Here is a 12,840-nt window from a genome sequence, read left to right on the forward strand (position 1 = left end):
ATAAAAAAATCCCCGAAAAATACAAAATATTAAATAAAACACATTATCAAACTAAAATATAGTACATTCATTTCATTGACAAAAAAACAAAACAAAACAAAAAACATTTTTGACCGACACTCGAAGAGCACCAGAGGGAGGTATAACAGACTACTTACATAAAATGCATTTAAAATATCAGTTGTTACTCTATATCTCCCAATAATGATCTCAGACTATAATGCAATGCAATACAATGATGGAGAGATGCACAAATAAACATGAGATGAACTGTGGTACAGAATGCATACTGAACCATGGGTTTGAACCAAACAATCCAACCAAGTGTGAAAACAACTGAGCAACGTCCAAAAACGTCCACTGCGTTGATACTTTATTGTGTGTGTGAGTGTGTGTGGCAGCCCTGACTCTATACCTAATAGATCATAAATTGAGAAGAACAGCTTGACACAGTGACGACCACAAATGTTCTGATGAATATCTGCCCTAATTAATTCCACAGTCAATCACCAGCCAGCAATTAATAGCAAATCTATTAGGGAGCAGAAAGCAAAGAGGAAATCTCCTAGTGTGGGAATATAATGGGATTATTCAGCATGTTAGCGCGTGGCTCATGAGAGAGGCCTGTATAATCTGTTTAAATGAGCTGCATGCATCGAGCGCGTCTAATCCTTCTGCTGGCAGCAGTGCTGGATGATCACAGGGCTCAGTGTCCAGTCACCACAGAGCTCACACACCTTTGGTGAACATCGCCACAGATGATGCAGGGTGGACAAGTGAAAACATCATTCATTTACCAGAAAAACTGAATTTGAAAAATAGTGTATACATTTTTCATGACAAACCTGTCATCGGCTATGAGGATGTTATGTTATGATAAGCTTCTGAACAAACCACAAGCTTGTTTTCAAATTCATTGTAGGAACTAACCTAGAAATCTACACGCACCCTAGCAGCAGCAAAATTTATTTTGCAGCCAGGGTAGTCTAGCAACTCTCCGTTGACTTTCGGCGCTGTAAAAAACTAAATTGGGTCAGGCCAATCACATCGTGTATAGAGTAGACGGGGCGGGCTTAACATAATGACGACAGAGTTGCGACGGTTCCCTGCTAACGTTACTTGAAAACAAAGAATGGTGGCTGCTGCTGGAGAACAGTCTTTCGAATCGGCTTTGGCCGCGACTCTGGAGGACTTGGAGTTACATTTTTCTTTAAGAAAAGAGCAAAGAACGGCACTTAAGTCATTCTTAAAAAAGGAAGATGTGTTCGTAGTTTTGCCGGCCAGATTCAAAAGTTGAATCTATCAACTAACGTTAGCTCCGCTGTTGGGAAAACGCTCTGGTTGGTTGAAGCGCTGTCCTATTGCGTGCAGAAGGAATTTGAAAGACAGCCATTTATCCCGCCCCTCGGATTGAGCCGTGTCTATGGTGAGTTGCCAGACCTAACATCTTGATGTAGGTCTGGCTTGCCAGGCTAGTGAAGAACTGCAATACCCATAATCTTGATTAGAAATCCACCAATTACAGAAGTCGCTGAGCCACAAACTCCCATAAAGCACTGTGAGTGATTAGATTTGATTGACTGACTGACGATTTGTAAGTATATTGATTTTTTTATACTTTTTTAATTATATATAATTATATTTTTTATACTTCTGTAATTATAATTTTTTTATTACATCATTCACAGTGCTTTATCGGATGACAAACTTGTCTTTTCATATACTTTTTTCTTTTTTTGTGGCTTTTCTCTCTGAGCTGGCAGATTTGGTTAATTTAAAATTGAGCTAGAAGCATATTGGTAACTCTACAATACGGTCTCATTTGTTAATAGGGGTGCAACGGTACAGATAGCCCACGGTACGGTCCGTACCTCGGTTTTTGGGCCACGGTCTCGGTTCGGTTTCGGTACATGTTTTGTGCAGAAAGAGACTGCTATTTCATCCCAAAAATATGTTTTATTTTTCTTATGAGCATAAACAGAATGTCACAGTAGGAAGAACATCAATGTATGGAATAAATTAACACTCTAGTCTGTACTGAACAACACTAAGTAATACAACCTCTTCAACTATCACTTATATGAAATACAAAATGTAAACAAACACACTTCAAAATATTCAAGTGGATCCCAATTCCAAACCTTGAAAACTGGTATATGAAGTGATCAATGTGAAAGAAAAAGTGCACTTTTACCTTTAACAAACAAAAATTAGCTTGTGCTTTGAATAAAAAAAGCAGAGCAAAATAATATAATAAAAAAATACTCCATTCAGGATACAAAGTGCAATGTTATTTACTCATCCATTATTGAGAGATTCTTGTGCAAAAAGATGAGTCTATCAACACTGTCTGGTGCAAGGCGAGACCGGTTGGCACTAACGATGTCCCCAGCAGTGGAGAAAATTCTCAACTTTTCAGAATGCCGCAAGCGCACCGTAGGTCACGTGACAAGAACCAACCAGAGCGCAGCTGATGGTTGCTTTAACAACGACAGACGCCTCCGGAGCGCAACAGCCCTAGCGCTTTGGAAAAAGGAGAACGCGGCGCGCCTAGCGTTTTCTACGCGTTTTTAGGAGCGATATGTGAACGGCGCCTAAAGTAAAAACTAAAAGGATCAGCGCGAACTCAATGGCAAAACCGAAGTACCGCGGGACACGAGGGTAGATTGTCCCGTGCAGGGCTGACCGAACGGTCAGGGATTTTACCGTGTACCGTTGCATCCCTATTTGTTAACATTAGTTAATGCATTGGCTAGAGCTGCTTCATTAATCGTTAAAAGATCGCGATCTCGATTCAAACACCCACGTAATCCCATTCCTAAACGACAACGATTCGCCATTGTCTATTAAACCTTAGAGAGAGAAGATGTCAAGAATGAAAACGATTCACAAAACTTTCAGCCACACAGTATCATTATTTCTGTGTTACAAATATTCATATTATCACAGAAGAACTGGGATAAAAGTTATTAGTTCGGACATAAACAGTGATGTCTGTGGAAGCGATCAAAATACAGTAAATCACATTTAGAAAGTAACATGGCGCTTCAAATAATGACTGTATGGATTACATCGTTAATCGTTGTATAAGTGGGTTAGTGGAAACAAATTAGTCTTAAATATATCCAAAACTAAAAGTATGATCATTTGGATCAAAACAAAAATTGATGCTTGGATCGGAATCAAAGTTACATATAGCCAGGTAAAGAATACCACGAGTAGAAAAGGCTAAACTGTTGGGTTTGGTTATTGATAGTAGTCTTTCTTGGACAGAACACATAAATACTATTGTTAACAGAATGGGATGCAGCATTGCATTAACTAAAAAATGTCATCATTATGTGAATCAGGAAACTTTAAAAATAGTAACAGAGTCATTAATATTATGTCACTTGTCATACTGCACTGAGGTGTGGTCCTCCTCATCTAAAAAGGACTTCAGGTTGCGCAAAATAAAGCAGCACGTTGTTTTTTAAAACAAGTAGAGATCAGATGCATTCTACTCTTTCATGGCTCACTTTAAACCAAAGAATAACAGTTACTTTAAGCACTATGATATATAAAACATTGACAATGAAAATGCCTATTTCTCTGTTTAATCAAATAGTGTATTGTAACTCTGTGCACAATCATAACACCATAAAGGCAAATAACGGTCATATAACGACCCCCTATCCAAAAACTAATTTTATGAAGAAAACCGTCCTGTATAGAGCTATTGTCATCTGGAATAGCATTCCCATTGAAATTCGTCAGCTTTGTAATAAGCTGTCATTTAAAAGAAGTCTAAGGTGTTATGTGTTGATGTAGGTTCTTATATGTTTTGATTAAGGTAATTGTAAATCAAATTGTATTTATGTTTCGTCTTATGAATCGAAATTAGATTGTATGTATGTATGAGTGTGTGTTTGTGTATGTATGCATGTATGTATGTATATATATTATATATATATATATATATATATATATATATATATGAAATGTGTATATGTGTTAACTGTGAAGATCGAAATGTTGTTGTTGTAATGTAATTTTTTAGAATGGACCCCAGGAAGACTAGCTGATTGCACAGACTTTCAGCTATTGGGATCCTTAAAAATAAACAAATAAACACCAGTAGGTGGTGAGAAGTGACTGTTAAAAATGTATTTGTTATTGAATCATTCATTCAAAAAACACTGACTCATCCAGTAATGAAAAAGTATTTAAAAGTGAGTCATTGAATCATTTATTCAAATTAATGAAACACTTTAAATAGACTGCAGCAATTCTCATTTTGTCAGAACCTCTAGTAAATTACATGTTCTTTTGTTTAGTTGTCTGTTCAGAATCATAGAAGAATCGTGATCTCGGTTTGAAACATACAAATCGTGATTCTCAATTTATTCAGAATAGTGCAGCTCTAGACTTAGCTAATGTGAACAAACAATATATCTTTAAAGAATGTATTGATCTTCGTTAAATCTAATTGTTTATTATTATTTGTCCATGCTAAAAAATATAACTTTGGATTTTAAAAATGTTTAGTAAATGTTGAAATTAACATTAACTAAGATGAATAAATGCTGTAGAAGTATTGTTCATTGTTAGTTCATGTTAACTATTATTTGCAGATGAAACCTTTAAAGTGTTCCCAGAATATTTTGAAAATCCTGTTGAAAATTAATGAAAATCCTAGGTCTTCTAAGGCTTATTAATTATAAAAGAATTATTCTGGACATTAATTATTCATACCAGTGCTCATTTAGCAGAAATAGTGTTTGGAGAATAATGAAAAAAAATGTGGGGAATTTTTACTCTGCCCTCATCTGGTCGGGTGGTCGCATACGGTCTAGTTGCAAAAGTCTAAACATTTCAACACACCCCAAGCTGAAATTGTATTCCATATATGTATACATCAGCCTGTTTAAATGTGGCTTTAGCCACAGTGTAAACTTTATATCCCAAATTAAGGAAGAACTTAGAAACTAAGTAAATCTGCACAATGACTCTTACCTGAAGAGTGTAATTTGCTCTCTCGCTGATTAGCCTGGAGATGAATTTGGCTGTGTGTTGAAAATGAACTTTTTCTAAAAGGTAAATGAAATGTGTGTCAGTTGACAGCATTCTATCCTTTACAAAGACATAGAAGAAGTGGAAAAGAAACTGCACCATCTGCTGTTGGATGAATGATTAAAAACTTTTTATCGATGAACTGGGACGCTCTGTATGCAAGGTTGGCCATCTGTGGAAACATTAAAGAGCACACTATAAGTGTTGTCAGTAATGGGGAATACAAAATCCAGCTTAAGGAAATGTACCTCGTATGCTCTCCGATCTGGCTTGGGAGGGCCGAGATATCTCTCGGAGAAAGCTGAAGCTGAAAGAAGGAAATAAGAACAGTATCAGTCAGTGGTGACATTTGTCACTGGCAGAGTTCATTTCCGAGCATTTCCTTTGATAAAAATCACTGCACAGCCATTTCACAATACACGCTGATGCGCCTGGTGAGTTATGAGCCGATTCCTCTGCTGTTGCCGCTGTAAGATGTGAGATATTGTTTATGATGAACACACACATGCTCCATTTTTCATCCCTCTGTTCCTCTAGAGTTATTTGAGAGCTTCAGTCCTCCTACAGGCCCTGCTCTCAGAATACTGATGGGATCCACTGACACGCGCAGACAGGGAGCTGCAGGAATGGATGATGAATTGGACAATCCTCCTTAGGAGACGTTCCATTTATGAGCATGCACTTTTTTTTTAATTGTTGGTTCGGTTGTTGGTGATATCTTACATCACATCTCGATGTTTTTTTCAGCATCTTGGATCATTTTCAAGATATTGCATCAAGAGGTGCAATCAATAGTGCATCTCTTACCACAGTGCATCGATGTCAGTTTTACAACAACAGACCAATCAGAAGAAGCTATGGGTGGGACAAGCATTTTCATGATATTTCCCACTCCTGATATCACACATACATCTATATTGGATGAATAAGGACCAGACTGACTTAACAGGGCAAATTAGCATGAGCGCCAAAAAAGCGCGAATGGGAGTGGAAAGTTCTGCACGTGATCTACTGATGACCAACGCAATCCACCAATTAACATCTGCTAACATATGACATAATTGTCAGAAAACCCCTTTTTAATGGAATAGTTTATTAAACCTTTAGATAAAATCCATCAGGCTTTTAAAAGCATCATGCTTTTTTGGGGTGGTAAATAATGGCGCAAATACCAGTAAATTTACCTTAGTAGCACCTTAGTAAATCACCTTGCACGATTCATTTAAATACTCTCCTTCCATAAATTTTGCGTCTGAAAGGGAAACTCCTTCAAATGCATATATAAGGAATAAAACGTATAAAATCAGGCAAATTATATTTGAACAAACCCCTCAGTAAAAAGATAGGAATAAAACTGTAAAGTTTGGTGTATGTTAGTGCTACTGAAGTGGAGATTTGTGACTCAGTGCTTGAGAAAAAAACTCATTTTGAGAAAACAGCCTTGTAAGATATGTACTGTAATTGAAATCTACAGACGCAAATAGATAAAGTGCTATGAAAGATACACTTCACAGTGTATTTTAGATGTTTTCTTTCCACTCGTCTGAAAAAATACTTGAAAAGCCAAAAATCCCAAAATTGACAGATGCATGAAAAAACAATGTCTCGCCTTGAACAACCAACAGTAATATTCTGTCATGCAAAATACTAAGCTTTATGTGGCCATATTTCACAGTTTTGAATTGTTTCTTGTCTCGCCACATTCTGTTCAGAATTACATAAATCTGAATGTGACAAGACAAGAAACATTTTGCCATTTTGTGTTTTCAACATATTATGCACATTCACTTTAATTCAAATACCTATTTTAAAATAAAAATATTATTTACAAATGTTCTTTTACTATTCTTCATTCTTTTTCCTCATTCGCTTAAATCCATTAAAATCTTCTAATTATTTAATTTAGTAAATAAAAAGACCATTACCAATACATAAATAAATCCCCAATGTTCAAGTTATGGCCTAGCTAGTATAATGCTAGAATCAACAGCTACCTAATGTTATGTATAACTGGGTATTTTCTGAGGACTCTGCAGATTCATTTAGGCGTTGATGGTGTTGCCAGTCCAAGGATGTGAACAGCTCCAAGTAGAATGTCACGTGTTGTCATCAGGAAACTACGGTAATTACAACATGGCGGATAACGTAGCATTTAGCTCTAGCTGTAATTAAACACACCTAAACCAGCTAATCGAGTTCTTCAGCATCACTCGAAACTTCAAGACAGGTGCATTGAAGCTAAACTCTGCAGGAAAGTGGTCTTCCAGGAACATGATTGGGCACCCGTCTTAAGACACACACACACACACACACACACACACACACACACACACACACACACACACACACACACACACACACACACACACACACACACGTTGGTGCACCTATCATTATGAGGACATTCAATAGGTGTAATGGTTTTTATATTCTATCCTTCTACACTAACCCCACCACTAAACCTACCCATCACAGAAAACTTTCTGCATTTTCACATTTTTAATAAAACATTGTTTAGTAGGCTTTTTAAGCCATTTTAATTACGAGGACTCAGGAAATGTCCTCATAAACCATGTTTATGCAGTAATACTAGTGTAATTATTCCATGTAACCATGTCATTTACAAATTTGTGTCCTCATGAGTCATATAAGCAAACACACACACACACAACCCCTACCATATAGCGCAAAGTCTGTGATGGGCGAGAGCACTGCAGCACACTTGAGCATGGAGTCCTCAGAGCTGAGCAGAAGGCTGGTGATGTAACCTCCATATACCTGAAACACAAGACACTCGACTCAAGAGCTCTGAGATCGCAATTTCATTACTAGTTACAGAAGTTTCTGATACTGTCTGTGCTCATTAAAGTGAGGCAGAAATTCAGCCTTTGAACATGCATTAATTAATCCTGTGAAAAAAATCAATCTTTCGAGGAATGAAATAGGCATGGGAAAAAACGAAGATGTAGCCAGAAATGTAGATGGTCTCAATTAAGTTCTTCTTACTGCATGAAACCAATTTGTTCTGCTCTTCTTCAGGACTGAAGTTAGTGAGAGAGGAAGAGTTTATGTGACATGCTGAAAGTCAGACAGGCTCTGTAGACTCTCTCGTCATCACAACTGCGGTTGGATGAGTCACACTTTTAAGTTAACCCTCAATGGTCGCAGACAATGTAGCTCTGTTCAAAAACCTAGTGAGCTGCCTATGTAGATATTTTAAGCTGTCAATCAGGGCAGCAAAATGCTATCCAATCGTGAAAAGACCAGGTGTAAATGCCCAGTGAAACGCTTTAAATCCAATCACTTAAACCACTTGAGGAGGTGGCTTGAGACACATTCCAAATGAAACTGGAAAAGTGTACAGTAAATGCATCTAGTTGTTGAAGCCACATATGTGAATTTTACTCCTCCCAAAATGATAAACAAAATAAGCATGTGAGAGCATGTTATACTGGCTACCAGTAGCCGGATATGACAGCACTACTGCAAAACACATTGCCACATATATGGCCCACCAGATCTGTGGTATTCATGTGGCCAAGTGTAAATGAGACAGTTTTAACAAATCAGACAGCTATCTGATCAGTTAAAGCACGTTGTGACAAGTGTAAATAGGCCCATTCAATTCCCTTTCAGTTAGAATGCTGCCTTAAGAGACAGTGTTTGGTTTGGAACAGATCTTTAATGTACTTTCTGTGTGCATGTGCGTAAATGTCTGTCTGGACAGATAATAACAGTAAAATGCAGTATGTATTTACCTGCCCAAAAGCTCCAATTCTAGTCTTGTCAATGTACGGCTCCTGCATCATAACACTGCCAGACACAAAAGACAAAATGTTAAACGGTCTGCCACTGTAGGACCTTCTCACATACTGAATAGTCAGTGTCAATCATATCACTGAGTTTTGAAGTCCGGCCATGGTATACATGTAAATGACTGAAGGTCTGCCGCGCGGTTAAGGAGATGCAGTACATTCGTGCAGCTGTGTGTTGGCACTGATGGATGTTCACTGTGTGTAGGGCGCAGATGGCTGCTCAACTACCTGAGGACATCCAGCTGGTCTTTCTCCTCGAACATTCCCAGCCTGCGCTGCACCTTATGGAGTAAGTTAGTCCCCTGGAAGCCACTTCCACGACCGTCAAAGCGCACTGCAACCACCCCAAAACTGCTGACCAGCACTGACGCCCAGTCAATGTGGAACTGCTCTGAGACCGACTGACTGCCTGGAGTCCCATCTCTGAGAGAGAAGGGCAAACCAAGGAGAAAAAAAGACTAACCTTTTAGGTTTTCTTAAGAAAAGAAGCATTTAATTTGTGCTTGATCAAACTGGCTGTTTCAATTTAGTAAGCTGCCTATCAGGAAAACATTTATGGCAATGCTATCTACGTTCTGGAATGTTCCAAGTGAAAATAATTAAACTGAAAAATAAATAAATAATTAAACTGAAGTGCACTTACTTTGATGAGTTATTTACTTGCTTTGATTATAATTTGAACTGTTTATTTTATATTATTATGTACAATTTTATTTTATATTAAAAATATCATCCTTACAAATGTGCAATTACAACTATATTTAAATACACAACGTACACGTTTCAGTAGAAATTACTGTAATGTATATTTTACGTTAGTTTCCCATAAAGAGTTTACCCTAAATGCTTGTCAGTACATTTGGCATACTAGGGGTGTAACAATATATCGTGTCACAATATATCGCAATACAAAAATGCAACAATATGTATTGTGGATAGTGACAATGTGTATTGTGTATAGTTCACCGAAAACTGGTGTAACATTTGTGGGTCCTGGTAATGCCAAATGTCTTATGTTACCAGTACAAAAGTGGCCAACATTATTTTAAATATATGTGGTCAGTGACAGAGTGCATCTAAAATAAATCTGTCTTTTCAGCTTCAGAATCATGAATATTTTTGAATATTATCTGGTGTCACCGTTGTCCTGTGCATTGGGTCACCAGCACCAAGTCCAAGCCTATTCATTTACACCCACAATGTAACACCAAATTTAGTATTTTAATCAACAGTACTGTAATGTTTCTGGGCTGAAGAAAGCGCACGACGAAGGATACTCAGAAAAACAAGGTATTTAATAGTAAACTCGGGAGTAACATGGCGTTCACACAAACAATAACCGACAAGGGATAGAACAGAACAGGGAGTATAAAAACATAAGTAGACTAAACAAGGAACAGCTGACAAGACTTAACTGATTGAAAAACCATATAGACTAACGAGAACAGGTGGAGACAAGACAGAACATAATTGTGACATTACGCCCCCCCCCTCGGAAAGGCGTAATGCGCCGTGATGACAAAAAAAAAAAAAAAAAAAAAAAAAAAAGGGCGGAGCCTGGAACCAGGGGATGTTGGCCATGGACACCATGGTGGCACAGACAGGGGGAGGAGCCAGGGTGGTGTCTGAGCTGACAGACAGGACGACACCTGGGAGCCGGTCAACGGCGGTTGGAACCATGGGTGGCTGAGGATCCCACGGAGCTGAGTGGCCGACGGACCATGGCGACACCGTAGACCCGGAAGACGGGAGCTGAGCCGCTGATCTGCGGGACTGAGGCGGTGACGTGGAGACGGATGACCAGGGTGACGATGTGGTGAGGGAGGCCGACGGGGAGGTCAGAGGAAGGGAGGAGTCCAGGGGTGCCGAAGGGGTGCAGGGAAGGCCGACCTGGAGTGGCGATCGAGCCCAGCGGAGCTTCCGGGCAGTCGGACCACGGAGGCGATGAAGGAGTGTTGGGTCGAGGTGAAGGCGACAGGGTTGACAGGTCGAGATGGAGGTTTGTGTCCGGAGGACCGAGGCCGAGCTGGTGGCAGGATGAGCCGCTAGGAGTGAGCGGCGGTGGCAGAACCGAGGAGCTACACGACACCAGTAGTGCCGACGGATCCAGGGGGCTGGTCGTGACCGGCGATGGAGACAGGATTAGAAAGACAGGCAGGGATGCGGACGGAAGACTTCCGAACGGGACCGGCGAAGAAAATGATGTGAGGGTGGGGAACTGGGTGAAAATAGGATCCGCGGACCACAGGTCTATTAGGTTGTAGTCCGCTCCGGGGATGGTTCAGGAACGACCTCAGTGGGCGCCTCGGGCTTGCTGGCTGTGAGGGAGAGGTCGCCATTCCGGATCATCCAGGCCAGGTAACCCAGATAGGGCCTGCTCTCCGGGCGGAGGAAAAGCTGCAGCGTGGGTGAGTCCATCAAGTTCATCTTTGTTTAAATTGGTCGGTTAATCTTTAACGTTTCTGGGCTAAAGAAAGCGCACGACGAAGGATATTCAGAAAAACAAGGCATTTAATAGTAAACTCGGGAGTAACATGTCGTGCACACAAACAATAACCGACAAGGGATAGAACAGAACAGGGAGTATAAATACACAATCAGACTAAACAAGGAACAGCTGACAAGACTTAACTGATTGGAAACCATAGAGACTAACGAGAACAGACTTTTCGTTAATTGCGACCTGTATTGAATCGTGACATGAGGGATTCGTACATCCCTATGGCATACACTTTAATCAATTTTCAATGACAATAGATGTAATTATGAAATTACATAAAAATATGTACTTAAATCCTACTTAAGTGTGTTTAAAAAGTACTCTAAAGTTCAGCTAATTACATTTAATATATATTTAAACTATAACAAATTTTCAATCGATTGCATTTAATATGCAATTAAGTGTCAGAAAACATTCACTTCACACTTATTTCTTTTTAAGTATAATAATCAGTTTTTCACAAAGGTTGGTAGACAGCTCACTGGGTTTTGAGACACAGTCACTATATTCACTATAGTCCTAACACACTCTCTACAGTCCCTGCACTGGCGTCTCTGTAGAGAGCACAGGTGATTGTCTACCGCGTTGTGCATGATGTGTGCGGCGGGTGGGTTAATTGAAGGCGGGCTTCAGGTGAACTCATTTGTGGTGTAATTACAGTGGCTGAAAGTGTACGGCTGAAAAGACAAGATTAATAGCACCGACTCAAGTCCATTTCAGAGTTACACTCTGACTCTTGATGAGACATAAAGCGCAGTGCAGGAGAGGAACTGCTGTTTGTGTGTTAATAGGATGACCTGCAGCACACGCTTTAAAGGACTCATATCATGGAAAATAGGATTTGCTCTGTGATATAATAGACCATACTGTACAACAGGCAAATTATAAAGTTCAGGATTTAAAGCTTCTTCCCCGAACCATTTATTTAAACTTAATTGCTGAAAAAATGAAAGAGAGTAGAAATTGTCTTAATAATGAACACTTGACTGCCCCATTTACATATTAATGACACCTATTTGGTATACAACACCTTAGCATGACGTTGTTATTCCTTTGATGCTAGTGGTTGAGCATTATTGATTGTATTGGTTCTATTCAGATGCAGATACATATATTTTTATAAAATATTGAATTAAATCAGTAAAATGCATAACATAACTGTTACGTTCTAATGCTGTTCTGGTTTCGTTTTCATTCTTTTCCCTGGTTATTCATAAGTTCCTCACCTGTTCTTAGTTCTGTGGATTACTCTTAGTTTCCTATGTTCATTGTTCGTTTGAGTTTACACAGTAGTGTTTTTCTGTGATAGTTGGAATTGTTAAATAAAGTGTTTCTGTTAGATTCTCCTGTCATTGTCAACTTTATACAGCCACCCGTTACAATAACATATTATAAAATATTTTTTATAAAAAATATTTCCCACAAAAAAATATTGTAAACATTTTAATTTTGTTTTTATTTTTTTATAATAAT

The 12,840-nt window shown here is 38.8% G+C and overlaps 1 protein-coding gene across 1 annotated transcript in view; it reads right to left on the bottom strand.

Moving 5' to 3' along the window:
• dpp6a (dipeptidyl-peptidase 6a) overlaps window positions 1-12,840 on the bottom strand; it is a 202,992-nt gene that overhangs the window by 3,550 nt on the left and 186,602 nt on the right. The window contains exons 20-25 of the mRNA XM_081352579.1: window positions 9,096-9,290; window positions 8,811-8,865; window positions 7,731-7,830; window positions 5,301-5,359; window positions 5,152-5,224; window positions 4,996-5,069 (exon numbers count right to left, since the gene is read on the bottom strand). Coding sequence (XP_081208705.1) covers window positions 4,996-5,069; window positions 5,152-5,224; window positions 5,301-5,359; window positions 7,731-7,830; window positions 8,811-8,865; window positions 9,096-9,290 — 556 coding nt within the window. The remainder of the gene's footprint in view (window positions 1-4,995; window positions 5,070-5,151; window positions 5,225-5,300; window positions 5,360-7,730; window positions 7,831-8,810; window positions 8,866-9,095; window positions 9,291-12,840) is intronic.

Source organism: Scardinius erythrophthalmus (assembly GCF_964197995.2).
Source record: "Scardinius erythrophthalmus genome assembly, chromosome: 22".
Taxonomy (NCBI): domain Eukaryota; kingdom Metazoa; phylum Chordata; class Actinopteri; order Cypriniformes; family Leuciscidae; genus Scardinius; species Scardinius erythrophthalmus.